The 17,067-nt window shown below is 35.9% G+C and overlaps 3 protein-coding genes across 5 annotated transcripts; 1 reads left to right on the forward strand and 2 right to left on the reverse strand.

The window, feature by feature from the left end:
• Window positions 1-163: 163 nt before the first annotated feature.
• On the reverse strand, window positions 164-8,554 carry MRE11 (DNA repair and meiosis protein (Mre11)). 2 transcript variants are annotated; one of them, XM_086663366.1, is made up of 23 exons: window positions 7,910-8,554; window positions 7,745-7,788; window positions 7,148-7,283; window positions 6,054-6,211; window positions 5,732-5,822; window positions 5,305-5,424; window positions 5,156-5,224; window positions 4,970-5,061; window positions 4,784-4,886; window positions 4,598-4,705; window positions 4,436-4,498; window positions 4,290-4,361; window positions 4,078-4,155; window positions 3,914-3,976; window positions 3,755-3,818; window positions 3,172-3,254; window positions 2,775-2,888; window positions 2,596-2,673; window positions 2,444-2,515; window positions 2,042-2,310; window positions 1,649-1,769; window positions 999-1,208; window positions 164-493 (listed from the first exon to the last, which is right to left on the reverse strand). In XM_086663366.1, exons 2-23 carry the CDS (start codon window positions 7,759-7,761, stop codon window positions 461-463), a joined length of 2,214 nt encoding a protein of 737 aa, XP_086519492.1. In that variant the 5' UTR covers window positions 7,762-7,788; window positions 7,910-8,554; the 3' UTR covers window positions 164-460. The 2 variants fall into 2 exon arrangements, with proteins under 2 accessions (XP_086519492.1, XP_086519493.1); XM_086663367.1 differs by having other exon boundaries at window positions 240-493; window positions 7,745-7,771; window positions 7,866-8,023.
• EMB1923 (embryo defective 1923) lies at window positions 8,252-10,482 on the forward strand. The gene is made up of 2 exons (XM_086663368.1): window positions 8,252-8,627; window positions 9,666-10,482. The coding sequence occupies exons 1-2, from the start codon at window positions 8,252-8,254 to the stop codon at window positions 10,361-10,363; spliced, it is 1,074 nt and encodes a 357-aa protein (XP_086519494.1). The 3' UTR covers window positions 10,364-10,482.
• A 47-nt stretch (window positions 10,483-10,529) lies between these two features.
• LOC147555700 (protein ARV 2-like) lies at window positions 10,530-13,656 on the reverse strand. 2 transcript variants are annotated; one of them, XM_086663369.1, is made up of 10 exons: window positions 13,373-13,656; window positions 13,127-13,285; window positions 12,989-13,036; window positions 12,817-12,906; window positions 12,637-12,682; window positions 12,475-12,545; window positions 12,293-12,387; window positions 11,385-11,451; window positions 11,173-11,248; window positions 10,530-10,882 (listed from the first exon to the last, which is right to left on the reverse strand). In XM_086663369.1, exons 2-10 carry the CDS (start codon window positions 13,280-13,282, stop codon window positions 10,761-10,763), a joined length of 771 nt encoding a protein of 256 aa, XP_086519495.1. In that variant the 5' UTR covers window positions 13,283-13,285; window positions 13,373-13,656; the 3' UTR covers window positions 10,530-10,760. The 2 variants fall into 2 exon arrangements, with proteins under 2 accessions (XP_086519495.1, XP_086519496.1); XM_086663370.1 differs by having other exon boundaries at window positions 13,127-13,266; window positions 13,373-13,607.
• Window positions 13,657-17,067: the final 3,411 nt, after the last annotated feature.

The raw sequence follows: 17,067 nt of genomic DNA on the forward strand, positions 1-17,067 counted from the left end.
ACTAGCACAAAATAAAAGCCATATTATATACATGATACATCCATCCGTCTTTCTCTTCGTAAGTAATGGTTCTTTCTTTTCCATCCATGAATTTATATCTCAGCCCCAATTCATTTTCGAGACACATTCTAATGGGTATTTTTTCTGAGCAGGAATGTCGTGGGGACAAAATTGTCATTTGGTATATATTGATATGATCAATTTCAGTAGAGTTCCGCAACAAACCCAATATCGGAGAATTTGGATGAGGAACAAATGTATTTAAAAAAAAACATGTTTATATCGGACTACAGTGAATCCAAAACCCACGATGTGCATTGAAATAATAAGTTCTGAGTTTAACAGTTGAGATTGAATGCGGATGAGTTAAGCAAGCTTTGGAGGAACTTACCCTGACTGCTCTTTCAAAGTTAGGGAGGACTCTTAAGAAGTGAAACACCAGAAGGTACCAGACCTAAATTCATCTCCTAATAGCACCATAATTCTTTGTTACCTGTGGAAAATTGACATAAAATTAGACCTTTTTTTAACAGTGATTATTCCTGACCAAAAATTTACACTTGTGATAAATTACGCGTTCATAAATTGCATGAATTATGTATATCTTTACTATTCCCAAATTATCTGGCTCCAGTTTGCATGCAAAGAAAATACTAGTCCTAGTTTCCACAATGGCAAGAATATTTTTATAAATCACGGAAAAAGATTAATATGGGATCGTATTGCATATTATATGTAAGCATATTGTAAATTTCACCAGATTTCTGCATTTTACAAAATTTTAAGAGAACACCAAGCAGAGCCTGGAGTGCAAATTTCAAATGTTAGAATTTATTACTTCACATAATTTTGGAGTTCTCTATAACTATAATACTTGTTACTTTCCCTTCACATAGTTATCGTTCTCAATTAAGTTGTTTTTGGAGTTCCGAGATTTATCAGGATGTTTCAAATTGAGATTTATCATGACAGGAGAAAGAAGTATCAGAAACACTTACTCGAGTTGAAGCTCTCTTTAGTCTGTTTGCCATGTCATCCTCATCATCGTCATCGTCGTCTTCGTCATTGTTCAGGAGTGGTTTATGAACTGAGGATGTATCTGATTTCCTTCCCCTCTTGGAAGATGATGTAGCACCACGGCCCCTTCCCCTTGAAGTTGGTGGTTTTCTTTTGCTTCCTCTACTAGCTGGTAGACTTTCTTCATTTTCCTTCACAACAGAAAACGCATAAAAGTTAGCCCATAATAATATAAAAGGAGGAAACGCGAAAAGAAAAGTTAATGATTTTGACCACTTCAAGTGTAGGTTGAACCGTTGGAGTCTGAAACATTTAGCAAATAAGTTTTTGGTTCAAAAGCATCGACGACAAGAAAAGCTAATTATTGGCGTGCTGAATGTCAAAAAACCATATAGTCTCTCAAAATAATAGGCATTCCATCAATTTCAAGAATCAAATATCAAGCCCTTGGTTGATAGTTATGTATTTAATATTAAATTATTAATCTTGTTAACTTAAGCCCCACAAACTCAATCTACTGTTTTAGAATAACATTTTCCAATGAAATAAAAACTAATGGTCAATAGGTTATACGTTACATGTGCTCCAACTTGGGCAAAAGAAAATGGGGACAGAGGAGGAAATATCTCACCGAACTTTCAACGACGTCGTTAACTCCAAATTCCTCTACCTCATCACTTGAAGGAGATTCAAGTCTCCCTTCATCAGTCTCAGTACTTTGAACTGCAGATGATGCAGCAATAGATACAGATCTGGAGCAGATACATAGAAAATGATAGTGAGTCTTTTTGCTGAACGAGAATAACCCCGAGTTGCAAGTCAGAAGCTCTAAAATAACTAGTCACATCATAGGAGAATTACAATTATAATCTTTGAGAATTGTTTATATCTATATGTTTATATATGCAAGACAAAATTAGTACCAAACTTCTCAAGAAGAAAAATATATTCAACAAAAGTATACTGCTCATTTCAAAGGTCTCCAAAAGGGGAGATGTGAAACATGGTAGTCACATAAACGTACCTCTCAGAACGGCGAATCGTCAATGCTGAATCAAGAGTGGTTTGCTTTAAATTACTAGTGGCTCTCCCCCTGCCCCTGCCTCTACCTCTTGTGCCCCTGGTTTTACCAACTCCAGAACCAGAGGCATCGGGAGAGGACCTAGAAGCGACAGATGATGTTTTTCTGCCTCTTGTGGAAGACTTTGAGCTTGATAACATCTGGGCTGTGTCTTCATCGTCACTGAAGGAATTGGAAGTTCCAGCTCCTGCTGCGCTTTTCCCTCTCGTATCCTATTTAAAATTGAATACAGAAGTTCTATTAGATCACAAGCTAATAAGAGTAACTGTTACTCAGTCTAAACTCTGAAGATGCCTTTGTGTTGTCCACTCAATCAATAGGAGGTAATCAGGCAGCTACACCAACCTTTAAGCTCTGTGAGAAGGATGGGAATGGTGTGCCTTCTTTAGCACGTACTGATCTCTCCTTCACACGTGCCTGCAAAAAGATACTCAGTTGCATATTATAAGACTATTAAGCATTAAGCACAAGCGGACATTTAAATAAAAGCTCCTTGCCTCCATGCATTCCCCGACTTTAAGAATCAAATCTTCCTCTTCAAACTTCAGAGCATCTGATTCGTGAGCAATTTTGTTCTGTAGAAACAAAAAACTGCTCATTATAGAAGTATAGAATACTAAGCTAAGAAGACTATTTGCAACAGTTTCAGAAATCATAAAATGCAAGAGAGACTCACACGTGTTTCCTCAAGATTGTACTGCAAACAAGAGTAGAATGCTGTTTTATCATCTTTGTTGACAAAATCGTGCAATGCAACATCCAAATCATTAACTGGGAGGATCTCCATTTTCTGCAAAACCAAAAGTTACATGTGAGGCCTCAGTACAAGTACATATCCTTCACCTGTGAATGCCTTTTCAGTTATATTCTACTTGGAACCTGGGTAACTAATTATTCCTTTCCTCGAAAAATCAACTATCAAAACTCAAAAGCTACCAACAACTGTATCATAAAAAGATAGTACACTTGTATGGCAACAAAAAAGAACTTCAAGAAAAGGATAAAAAAGACTAGTAGACGACACACGAGAACACTATATAAGGAAGAAAGTACAAAAATTGTAGGTTGAGTACCAAATTACTTTCTGCAACCAGAGCCTCAATATTTTGTTGATTTAGTTCCTCCGGACGAAGCCGCTCGGAATCATCAATCTTGCCTACAAATAATAAGCATAACCAGATTTGAAGGATCAATAAAAAAATTTCAGCGTATATTGGTACAGAAATACGACGTAAGCACCTTAACTGCAAATAAGACTCGTGAATTTATTGTTAATAAGAATATACTCTGAAGATAAAAAGATGGCCAACGGTGCCCAAACTTGGGACTCAGATTAATCAATCTGCAGTATGGCATGCTATTTGGACGGTCCAGAAACTCCACATCCAATCTTTGTATTAACATCTAAACTCGATAGATTGCAAGTTGAGAGATCCTAAACTACCCATTTCACCATTATCCTTCACTCAAGTATTAGGTAAGAGAAGGAGTTCCAAGGTGGAGTTCCAAGGTGGCTTTCTTTACTTTGCGAGGATCATCATTTCCTCTATTAATCAACTAAAACTAATCAGGCATAGCCGCATAAATAGGTTCATGTAGTTAATCAAGGAAAATATCTTCTAGCACCCCCCTGGCTGACTAGTATACCGGTATTACCTTCACGAGTTTGTCGTTTGAGGGCAGCCTTGGAGAAAATAAGAATATCTTGTGGATTTGCAACCTACAAAATCTATGAAATATCAATCATTTTAATAGATTAATTTATTCATAACCTATCAACCATGACTTCCTTTACTGCGGGGACTGATAAAGTACCTTTCCAACATACTTCTGCCCAAACCTTTGAGGGTTTATTGTCATAAATCCAGAGTAGTCAACCTATTAAACATAATATAGCCAATAAATTTCCAAGTACTAAAGACTTTTAGGATAAGCTTAAATTTAACAGTGTAAAAATCTAAAGCTAAAAATAACATTACTTTTATTCGGATCAATGGAAGTGCAAGCTCTGGTCTCCTGACAACCCTTCCACTAGATTTTTCAATCAGATTTCTGACCTAAAGCAGTCAAACTTCTTAAGATACAATGGAAAAAATAATAGACAGGCAGGAGTATCACCCAAAAGCAAGTAAAAGGAACTATTAGATGCATAGAGTTAACAATTCATGTAGACATAAAAGGTAGCTCGTACCACATTGTCCAGATGTTCAAGAATAGATGACTGGTCATTGGGATTGATATCATGTTCATCCTTTAGCACAACCTAAATTCAAGGCATTGGATAGGTAAGAGATGTCTATTGAATTGAGAAAATGCTATTGATTCTTGATCACCAACCTCAGCATATTCAAAAGGCCTGACTGACGTTAATGGTATCTTAGTTGGGCGATACTGATTGCCCTGTAAAAAACAAGTTTCAACAGGTTATGCACTGAGACATATATAAAAGGACACAGTATATGGAAAAATGGAATAAACAGGCATTTGGACCATAAAAACCTTAATTTCTAACAGAAGTACGTGCTTCGGTTTTGATTCCCCGTCGATTAATGAGGTTGCAACAGAAGAGCCTGGCTGAGTAATATGGAAGCCCATCCCAGGAACTTCCTGTCGAACCCAAAAGAAGCAAAGGATAAGATGCTGTAAGAAACAATCAATAAACTAAAAAAAAGTGGACAGACATACCTGAGGGTCAACAAGACATTCATGCTCATGTCCCCACACAATAAAATCCAGGAATCGTGGCAAAAAGTGCTCATTTATTGCGTTCTTCGGATTTGTCTTTATTCTAATGAACACATCAACAGGTATATTCAGTCAATTATCCTTCACATGTGATTATATACAAGCAATGAAGTTCAAATACGTGACCTGTTTTGATGGAGAACAAGAATGTTGAACCAGTCTGACACTTCACACCCTTCTTGAGCCTCAGGTCTCATCCATTGTACAGCATGAGGTGTCTGACATATTAAAATGTAGGTTAATATTAGTGATAATAAAACCTCAAACAATTCACCAACCTGTTATAAATACCAGAAATGGATATGGATGTACCTGAAACATTCTATTCAGACGCTCATCTCTAATATTGCCAAGGCCATACAGAGCCACAGCTGTTGACCCCTGTATCCGTAAACAATACGATTATTATTTGTTAAATAATACTGATCCCTACTGAAACACTAGTTCCGGGTGCAACAAACCTTTCGAATAAGTATGGGATAAAGAGTTATCTGACCAACTCCTGAACCTCCAAGAACCATTTTTCCAAAATAGTTCACAAGATTACAGGCAGAAAGAATATCAATTGCAGAAAGATTGTCCTGTCAGAACAACACGAAAAAGATGTTGATGACTACTAAAGCAAGAAGATTGCAAAAGGCATCTATCATCAATTATCATTATTCATTAATGCCATTGCCAGCAAGGCTGCAACTAAGAATGGGACTAATTTTCCTTCAAAACATAAAATTGTTTTTCAAAGAATGACTCGATTTTGACATAAAACCAACAGATTCCATATAATATTATACTTCATAGAGATATGACGGGAGGATATTTAATATGAATCAAACAAAACCAAATGAAGCTTCAAAGCTTGTAGCCTTGTGATTGACAGATAAAAATTACCACTCCAGCAGGATCATCGTGATTTCCATGAATCGTGAACACCGGCAGGCCAACATTGAAATGGGGATCTTCATAGTTCACATGACCAAATCTGGATAAGCAAATTGAAACCTTAAACATTTAAAATCAACTACATTCTCAAGTTTGGGAGAAAAAGTTCTAGAAAATAATAAATTTGATGCTACTTAGGGGAATCGAAGTCAAACTGTCCCTTAAATAATAGGACTATATGAGAAGGCCACAGCCCACAAGCCACGCAGAGAATTTCAGCCATCACACTTGTATAAAGAAAAATTTAAAAGTTGGATGATAAAAGACTTACATATTTGCGAAGTTCACTGTTTGATCACTGACAACTTGGAACTGCACAGGTTGATCATTGAGGCAATATTGACGGAGGATCTCAATGGTTTTCACTAAGGTTGTCCTTGAAGGTTTATTTTCATGGAAAAGATCACCACCAAGAAGTAAGAAGTCTACCTGCAGTTCAGGTTGAAGTCTTATCGCTCTACAATTGACTATTTCATGGCACCACCATATGCATATTCACACATTCTTTATTTTTAGACATGGGATAATTCGTGCATACACATAAACTATGTTAAGCGTCAGAAATAACCGAACCTCTGAGAAAAACTGAAACTTGAGCACAGGAATACAGGATAATCAAGATATGAAATGAAATAAGATTAGGCTACAAAAAAAGAATCATAAAGACACTTGGGGATTGTAAGATGTTAGTGCTCCAGAAATATTTGGTTATGAGATAGCGACTGAGCAAGCAATGGAAATTCCAAATGAATATGGAAAATATAATTGCACAAGATAGAAGAAAAGAGATCACCCAATGAGACAATACTAACGGATTTGACAAGGATGTAAACCTAGTAAGCACATTAAAGCCATTAATAAGGACAGTTGCAAAGTGAGATGGATCTCAAGTGAAGTAGCAAATCATTTAGGATAAATAATCGAGATGCATCAGATCTTTTTAGAAATCTGAAGTTGTAAACTTGTATATGACCCTTTTGCATTTACTTGTTTAGTTGCATTATTTGAATGATCTTACTTCTTAGTGCAGTTAGATGGTTAGAGTTCAGCTATGCTCACTTCAAATATCATCTGGCTCGAAAAGACTCAAAAACGAAGAAGATCAAACCAAAAACAATAAGTTTGATTAAATTTGAACTCCAGATATGGGTTTACTCAAAAAAACAAAAAAACTCCAGATACTACGATATGATACCTAGGTCTACATAGCATTTGGGATTGGGGGATCTAATGTTACATTGACACCATAGAAGGCTAGAACAACATTTTTGGCCAGGATAGAGTGTGAGGAGGGTAGAAAAACTACAAAACCAACAAACTAATGTTGATTCAAACAGCAGCACATAGACAACTAAATCATATTACCTTCTTTTGCTCTGCAATGGAGCATATCTCATCGAAGGCCTGAAATGAATCAAAGCGTCGTATTTCATCCTTCTCCATATAACCCAGATGGCAATCAGTTGCAACAAGCACTCGAAGAGTGTCATTTGCATCCTCCCTGAAACGACCATCCATTATATAGAAGTAAAACCATACAAATAATACGTGTTGCAACTTTGAACACACACTGATTTAAAAACAAACAAGCAGTGGACTTTGACAAGGTATAAAAAAAACATGAAAACCACCGTACCCAAAGAACCAAAGATTGAACCCCCCACCCCCACCTCCCAAAAAGAAGAAGGAAAACCAGTGATTAGAACATCCAACTAAGAAATCGTTTTCATAGGATATGTTCATGAGGCAACTGAGAAAACCGTCAATTAACATATTTAATCCGATAAGTTCAAATTGGAGCTTAGGTAATTTGTGTCCATGGTTTTATCCATTTACTACAATACTAATATAGTAATATTCCGATCAAGCATGAAAAACAATGCAGTTAAGGTTAGTATTTCATAACCCTAATCAATATGTTAATTCATATAAAAACGGTCCCAGAGATGGAATGGAATTTACCTAGAGGATTCACCCATTTGGTTTTAGCTGCAATCAAGTTGATTCTACAATGAAGAAACATAGTTAAAAACCCTAAAATAGAGTTTATGTCTTAAAAACAAAACCAGGTAAAAGAAATGACCTTGTACATGAAGAGAAAATGATAGAGAGAGAAAGAGATTCTACCGCTTCTGAATAGTATATTGTGATAATCCGAAGATAGATAGATAGAGAGAGAAAGTCCTCTGAAAGTGTTTGAAGGTTAAGAACGAGAAAACGAAGAACCAAAAATGGTGGCGCGGAATTTTAAAATGACAAATATAGAAGAATAAAATGAAATGAGATTGTCCTTGTCTTTTCGAAATTGACAATTATATCCTACTAAGACTTTTAGTGGTCTTGTTGTAATTTTGTTTAAAAAATAGGGTTAATTATCAAGATAAACCTTTTCTTTAGATAATATAACTCATAAACCCCAAATTTCTGAAATTTTACTTCCCCAATTTTTTCTGTATTGTCGATGTTTCAATGTCGATTCCACTTTGTTCATCTTCGAATTTAGGTCAGAAATCTAGGGTTAATTTAGTTACCCATAGTTCTTTACAGAATAATTTATCTTATGCCCTTCGTCATAATCACCTTTTACAGTTTCGTTCATCTCCATGTAGATTTGAATCCTTAAAACTCAGAACCAGTGATTTCTCCGGATTTAGAAATGAACCATTAGGGTTTTCTTTCAGAAGCAAGGTGAGGGTTTCTTCTGGTTTTGAAAATGAGGAAGGAGAGACGAAGGAAGTTGTGGATGAAGCTGAAGAAGCTCGAGGACAGAGTACAATGCCTTCACGATTTAGGTACTTGACTAAGGAAGTTCCAGATCGTCCTGTGAGATGGCCATGGTTGATTGGTAAGCACATTTTAGGGTTTAGGGTTTATTAAAAGAATCTTAATTTGCAGTTATGTCTTTGATTAAATTGCATCTCTTTTCATTTCTAGACTGGTAATACAAAACAGATTCTCAAAATTGTTTGAACTGTGAGATTCTTTTGCTGAAAATGAAGAACATCAAAAACGAAATGAAGTTTGTTCTGTGGATTCTGATTCAAATTAGGGTTCCTGGTTGCCTTTGTTAGATTTAGTGATTTGTATTGTCTTACTCTAGTATTGTGATTTGTGAAAACATGGAATATTGGAAATTTGGGATAAACTCGACAATATTAGTCCTAATTATGATATCTAGTTAAAGTTTGAATGTATAATCTACTTGTTATTACAAATCTTGGTTAGATGCACACGCTTGAATAACGTGAATGAGCTTAGCTCCCAGCAGTCGCTATGCCAATTATTCATGTAGTTTTCCTTGACTGGGACCTAAGCAGTACAACTCGGACTCAGACTCGGCTCGGCCAAGGTCCGAGTCCGAGTCAGGGGGCGAGTCAACCAAGTCACTCGGCCGAGTCAATATTTCAGCTTCCTGTTTCATGAGTTTGCTGCCCATAGCTTCCATCTCGTGTCGAAAATGCCCGAGGTCCGACCAGCCCGTGACCATTTAGCCCGACAGAGTCCATGTGTCCAGGCGGGTTTAGAGTACTACTTTGTCAAAACTACCCACCCTGGTCTGTCCGATAATTTGACGAGCATAGAATTTGTGTTGGCCTGTCCAGCTCGCCAAGTTCTTTTTATTGTGGGCGACTGGCCCATCTCGAGTGTCACCGCTACTAATATGATGCTTTGGTTGGTTATTCATGCTCTTAAATTCGTGAAATGTATTATGTAATGTGTTTTGCTTTGATTGGTTTTTCATACTGGTTAGATTCGATCATATGATACTTCATTCGAGTTTCGTAAGATTTATGCTCGTTCATCTTGGTGATTTTAAGTTGTTGTCTTGTTATTTTATATGATAAACACATTTTGATCTTCTCTACTTTCCGAAAATTTGCAGCTGCTGCTTTCCTTGTTTACGCGTGGCGATCGGTCCTGTGGGAACTTTCTAACTGGAAGAAATCTCTAATCGCTATTACCCGCTTCACACTTTACCTTTCAAAACTTTCCCTAGCGATTATCTTCCATTTCTTCGGTGATCCAATCACAGCTGTCCTCGGATTTGTCGAGACATCACTCTACTCAGTTCGTTCACTCTATTCCGATATAGTGGCCTCAGCTCCAGTTTCAGAGCTAGTTACAATCATTCTCTTAAGTTCAGTGGTACTAGCTATTGCAGAAGCCACTGTCCCAGACTCCGTAAACAACCAACCTTATCTCCTTGCAGTTGCTGGTTTAATTGGATTTGCAGCAGTGAGAAGCTTCATCCCTGAGCCCCTTTTTTGGGTGCTTTTATTGGGATTATTCGGGTTTTCGAAGTTTATTAAGAAGAGAGATGGGGTTTCGTCTGCACTGCCTGTTGCTGCTGTTATGGCTGCTGTTGGTGAACCTTGGGTTAGAGTTATTGTGATTGCTTTGTATCTTTCTCTTGCCATATATCAGTACTCTAAGAAGAAGATATCTGAAGATATAGAAGGAGAAACTGGAGGAGCTATTCGAAGAACTCCGGTGGCATTGATTGGTGCAGCTTTAGCTATTGGTATCCATGTTGCAGCTAAATGGGTTCGGTATCGCCATCTTACATGGATGATCGTGTAATTGACATTGTTAATCGTTCTGTTTGAAATAACCATTCACAATTTAACGAGCAGTTGGTTTTTTTTTTCAATGTAAACCATGAACACTAAATTCTGCACAACAAAAACTCTCTCAATCTCTCTCAAGCTCACATACAAAAACTCTGTAAACCGGTATATTGTGCAAGTAGAGAAGAGAAGATATATCTTAATTCATCGAGTAAATTAAAGATCAAATCATGATCAAAGGTATATACAAGTTTTTGTTTAGAAAAGGACTAAAAAGATAAGGTAACAAAATAGATAAGATGATAAATAACAAAAGGGGAAATTCTACTGAGAAGATTGCATTTATATGCACTTGATCTCAAACCCTTTTATCCTACAGAGCATTCTGCAAAACGAAATGCCCAAGAGAATCATGATTGAAGTACCATCCTGCCTTCCGCCATTAGGTTTGCCAAGAAGAACTTCACAGCATGCGCAGCTAAGCACACCCAAACACATTTAGTACTCGCTCTCGACTCTTCAGTCATCGCCACTGGGTTCACAAGAAAGAAAAAACATGATGTTAATGTCAGTTTAGAAAAAAAGGAAAATTAAAATGTAACATATATATACAGATACGTGTACGAGGATTCAAAACAACACAAAAAAGTGACAACGAGTCAACGAAGACAAGGATCAGAAACCTCACGGAACTTGAAAAAGTAAGAAGAAAGATGATGTCTGATTGAAGAAAAAAAAACGAAGTAGAGAAAAACATTATTTAACATCAAAATTTCCTTTCTGTTTGCCTGACAGACTTCCTGAAGTGTTTCTATTTCTAACCTTTCAGAGCCACGGCATTTGATGATAGTACGAGTAAGTCGACAATGAAAAGCACAGAAGACGGAAAATCCCAAACCTATGAAACATTAAACTGAAAATTAGCGAGGTACGTCAATGAAACCTATAAAAAGGATCCTGATCTCAAAAAGAAATTAGTGGAAAAAGAACAAACTGTAATATGTAATGCTAATTGTATACGAGTAACTATTTACCATTGTGGCGATGAGAAAAATCTTGAAGTAGCTTGATAAAATGATAGCTAGTAATATGTCTTTGTAACTGTAAAATTTGGGAACAATTATAAGCAGAGGTAGAGGTTATGTATTAATTAACCAATTGATGCGAGAGCTCCAATATATGTGGCATCTGGCATGGAATAAACAATAATCAATTGATGGTAAATTGGCGTCAGCTTGCGTAGGTGTCTCATCACTAGCGATATTATTAAAGACTATATCACTATAAGATCAACCGAGATCGAGAAATACAGTTACATACAATGATACAAGAACAAAGAAATTTTTGTTATAAAGATATATTCTACAACTAAACAGAACTAGGTAGTCAAAATTATCTATACGAGTTGAAGTCTTAAAAAGAGCATGAATATCTACTTATAGGAATAAATGAATGAAAGTAAGCTAACTAATAGTTTTGTGCTAATATAGTATTAGGAAAATAGAACTAGAAATTGACAAACTGGAAGTGATGCCAAAACGGAAGTTTCATTGGAAGGCACCTAGCGAGAGCACTAATCGAGAATGCTTAGAAAGGCCTTTAAGACCTGGTAATAACAAACACCTCATCTTGCATATCACTAGGCCTTTTGGTGGGTTCGGCACCTAGATCGGTCATTTGAAGAGCCCCTGGGGTGGTCTAGGGAAATATGGTTAGTATTGATACAGGTGTTGTTACATCATGAAGTATAACTAGTAAGGTCTAACAATAGATTCCATTGGAACTACTTGTGGCATATTTACGAGTTACTGATTTTCTTTAAACTAAGACACATCTTCACCCATAATGGTATTTTTATCCTAGGAATAAAATGCAAAAGTAGGAACAGAGGATGTCCCATCATCTACAAAACCAGATTGTGAGTATGAGATCTAAATTTCACCTGATGACTCGAGAAGAAGAAATCACTAAATTCCTTGCCCCAAGAAGCAGAACACAGATAAACGCGAAGTTCACCACAAGTACATCCATGAACATCTGCCGCCAAAATTACAAAAACAACTCTTCAAGACAGAGCAAAAGAGCTTTGACGACACTAACACAATCATTTATGAGGAAACATACCTTTCCAATCGAAACGGACGAAAAAGAGCTGAGTGATTGACCTCGATCATCCCTTAAAAGCAGAATCCTGTCTTGAATCGGTAAGGACATTCACATATACGATTAAAAAATGCCGTATCAACTCAAAATAAATGTAAGAAAGGGTTTGTGATGTACACATACATGCATCTAGAAGAAGATAAAGAAACGCCGACTTCCATAATATGCCCTATGAGAGATGAATATATCCAGTCAAGAATAAGAATCGTGGTTTCGGTTGTAACAACTATTGTACATACAAATATGAATAATCAAACTAAAATCAATACACATGTTTATTAGGGAAATAAAATTGAAGGGTACCTGAAAATCAAAAGAACCTAAAGTTATTGCATTGTGAAGGAGATGCCTATATGCTTTCCTTTTGTGCAAAATCAAATCAACAAGTAAAATCTGAAAAGAAAAAATGTAACCCATTACAGAAAAAACCCCAGTTTAATTAAAGCACAAGTAATGAAACTATAATCATATTTACCATGATTTCGCATTCAATGTACTCATCTGCTGTAACTTTGCAATTCTCCTGTCAAGTTGAAGAATAATAAGAACAAGAAGAACAAAAGTCTGTATCTTGTTAGAGAGAGAGAAAGAGAGATGGGTTTTTTTGTATTACACATTTCATCAATCGGATGTTACCAGGGGAATATTGAACAAACAACATATTCACCCGACACCCACAATGAATGCATCTGAATCCATTCCTCTTATCTATTGATTTTCCTTCCTCCTTCTCCATCCCCAAATCATGGACAGCTGAATCACCACCCATTATCTATCAATTTATTGATGGAAATTGACTCAATTTTGTAGCAAAAAGCTAAATTTAATAAGTTCATATTCGATTAATAAACCCACTAACCTTATCAATGATGATATAATTGATTGAAAATCACTCTAAGGGGAGAAAGGATCTGGTTTTATCCTTCGACTCTGAACAATTGAATCAGAAAACCAATTTCAGTTACCCACAAAGGGTGAGTTCAGAATTGAAATTTGGGAACACTTTTAGTACTCAATAGTAGATAGATAGCTACGCCATTAATTCGTATCATAACTCATCAGATATCATGATGCCCTAAAGAGTTAATGAGTCCTATGATTTTATGAAACTTCGACTATACTATGTCTCGTCCCCTGACGTCATCACTTTAAAGTATATAGTCCAGATGAGAGTAAGGGACCATTTGATACGTTTCAACGTTTTTCTGATAAGAAAGAAAACAATCATTTTCACATTAGAAATTCAAATTTAAGTATTTAGTAGGAGCATGAGAAAATAGGGTTCTTTTAGAAAATGATGTGCTATTTAGACTTTTAGGTGGTGTTTGTATACTCTTTCTAATGATCTTATGTTATAAACGCTAAAGGGCCAAATCCATGAAGAGAAAGATAGCGCCGATCTTTCTAAAGAGAGAAGCATATCAGGAGAGAGAGAGAGAGAGAAGCTCGGGAGAGAGAGTACAGAGTGGTATAGAGGAAGAGAGCAAGAGGGGAGTTAAAATCTGTGTTATGTGTGTCAGAAAGAAAGTTTATGTCGTCAATGATTCGCTGCAATTTTTCATCATCAATTTTGAGATGTTAAATCTTCATTAATCTGTGTTTTATATGTTTTGGCAACTCTGCTATGTCAATTCTCATCATTAATTCTCATCATTAATTCTCATCGTTAATTTTCATTTGATGAGGTGTATTTGATTCTTATTTCTATATTATTCATGGATTGTGAAATGAAGGATTTTAGAGATAAAAAGTGTGAGATGAAAGGATTTTATCCATAAATATGTCACAATGAAACCAGAAACCCTAGAATTTTATAGAGATGAACAGTTCAAATCGGGTATAAAAAGAGGGTTTAGAGAAAGAAAGAGCGTGTAAGGTGGAAGGAGAGAGAGCGTGTTATCGTGGGAAAGTGACTTTTCCCGGTTTTAGATGCGAAAATCTTTGGCTTGATTTTCCAACCTTTCTTTTCTTAAGAAATTCGGTTTTCCCACTTATTTGGTTGAACCAAACAATGGAAAATCGATTTTCGTAAGTAAATCGATTTCCAACCTCATTTTCACAGGTATCAAACGGACTCTAAGGGTCTATCCGGCACGTAGTAAAGTCACGTGGGATAGCGCTAAAAAACGTGAGAACGTCGTTTTCTGATGAAAAAAAGGTTGGAAAATAGGTCCAAAACTTTTCCCATAAACAAAAAAAAAAATGAAAAACGGATTTCCCACCCTCTTCACTTTTACCCTCTCTATCTTCCCGTATTTCCTTTTCTCTCTATCTACTTCTGAAAGTGTGATTGCAACCCATGTTTTAAGATTCAATCTAAAAAATATAATCCAATCCCAAATTTTTTGTTTCGGATTCAATCTATTATCCTAATTGATATGGGAACAATCCAATCCCAACTTTTATAATGATTCGATCTCAAAGACATCACCAACATCAACACGGGTAAGAAAGTATTGGTCACAAGATTTCAAAATTAACCCCAAAAGAAGTGAAATAGAAAAAGGAAATCGATGTAAAGAGAATCATCACGAAACGAGAATCATTTCAAAATAAGAATCGTCCCAAAACAAGTGAAATTGAAAAAAAGGAAATCTTCGGCAAATCTCTTTATCTTCATCAAACCCCTACCTTCAACACAAGTACGATTAGGAACACAAGAATCATGCGAGAATACCAATCGAAAACCCTAACCCTATTTACAGGGCCGGTCCTGACATTTTGGAGGCCCGAAGCGAGTTAACAGAATGTGGCCCCTTTACGTTTTTCATGATTTTTAAACGAACGTATGTTTACAAGATTTTTTCGGCTGCAGTGAAGATTATCTATTGTTGATTTCAAGTGACGATACTCTGATTACCATTTCAGAGTCTTAATAAATCTTATAATGTATCTAACGGTTAACTAATTGCATTTTTGTACTTGTGTCAAACTGAGTAGATCAAGTTGATCCACTCATTCTCGTAGTAAAAATTTTCTCAGAAAGAAGGAAGGTTGATTCCAGTTAAACACTCGATTTACAAGGTTTTAAAGTCATTATTAGATTTGCAACTATTGCTTGCGGATGACCTATGCTTAAATATGTGTAGGGATACATAGTTTGAATTGTAACAAGTCCCAAGCCTATTACGTTCTGATAAACAGATTTTCATTCTAAGTGTTGTTTCTATAATTTCAACAAAAAAAAGTGTTGTTTCTATACTTTTGAGCCAAATTCTTATTTTTTTTCGATGTATATTAATATCCCAAATGATAACAAATCAAGAATAACAATGGTAATAATCTGTAGGATAACACATCAGACAGTTCTTTACAGGATAAAAAAGAGAATTTGATCTATTCTTTTTTTCTTTTCTTTTTATTTGAATTCGTCAACTGGCTATAGAGTCAGACCCTTTAAAAAAAACAATACTACGAATAAAAAAACACAAGGTAAATTAGAAAACAACCCAAAAACAGAAAAGCTGACCTATCTAGTGAACCCAACAACATAGATTTTATCTCTCACCAACTCTTTTATACTTATAATGATATTAACCTATTTTAAAAAAATGATATTAAGCAAAAGAGATTTACCGAGTTCGTATTGTGCGGTGTTCATCTAGTCTTATTTATAACAACAACAACAACAATTACAGACATAAATAAAATAGCTTAAAAGCAACACTTACGAAAGAAAATTAATTAGTTGCACACCATTAGAGAGAGAAATAGCAAGAGTTAGTGAATTAGCTGTTTTTGTTGTGGGATGATTTGACACTTTGGTTGGTAGTTTGTTGTTGGCACTGGAAGAATAATAAAGAAAAGTTTTGGAGGTGGTTTGAACAATCGTTTGGGGTTTGGTCATGAGGAAACTCGGAGTTGGAAGAAAGGATAAGGGGAGAGAGAATAGAAATTGGGGCAAATACTAGGGTTTATTACTTTTCTTCTTTTCTTTTTTTGTTGAAAGGGTTTATTACTTAACATATTATGTTGTTGGGTCCAAACAATAAGTAATGGGAGTGGGCCAAAAAGTGAGGCCCCATCCTATTGTTTTAACATGTGTGGGGGCCCTTAAAATCTGTTATAAGAAAGTATTAGCATTTAAAAAATTTCTAGTTTAGAGGCCCCCAAATTCGGGAGGCCCAAAGCGAGGCTTTGCCTGCTTTGGGCTCAGGGCCGGCCCTGCCTATTTATGCTTAAGTTTCTTCAGTTTTTGTCAGAGACATGAGAGATCGAAAACCCTAGAGGTTAGAAGACTCAATCTGAATTGGGAGAATGACTGAAATCCCCATGTTTTGATAAGCTCTTTACATAAATCCCCATGTCTAATTTATAATTTCATTTTGCACCAACTTTTGTTATATATACATTTAGAACTTTTAATATAACTTTCCTGCCCCTTTACATTTCACACCACCTTTCACTAACTCGTTTACATATTACACCAGGTTTTTCAAAATGAAGAAACAAAATCAAAATGAAGGGAAAAGATGAAACCAAAATATAGCTGCTTTGACAGTTTTTTGAGACTTCAGATCAAAATGAAGGAACAAGATGAAATTACTGAAATCT

Source organism: Eschscholzia californica, unplaced genomic scaffold (assembly GCF_041429995.1).
Source record: "Eschscholzia californica isolate CP2 unplaced genomic scaffold, dmEscCali1.0.p SCAF_2, whole genome shotgun sequence".
Lineage (NCBI taxonomy): Eukaryota > Viridiplantae > Streptophyta > Magnoliopsida > Ranunculales > Papaveraceae > Eschscholzia > Eschscholzia californica.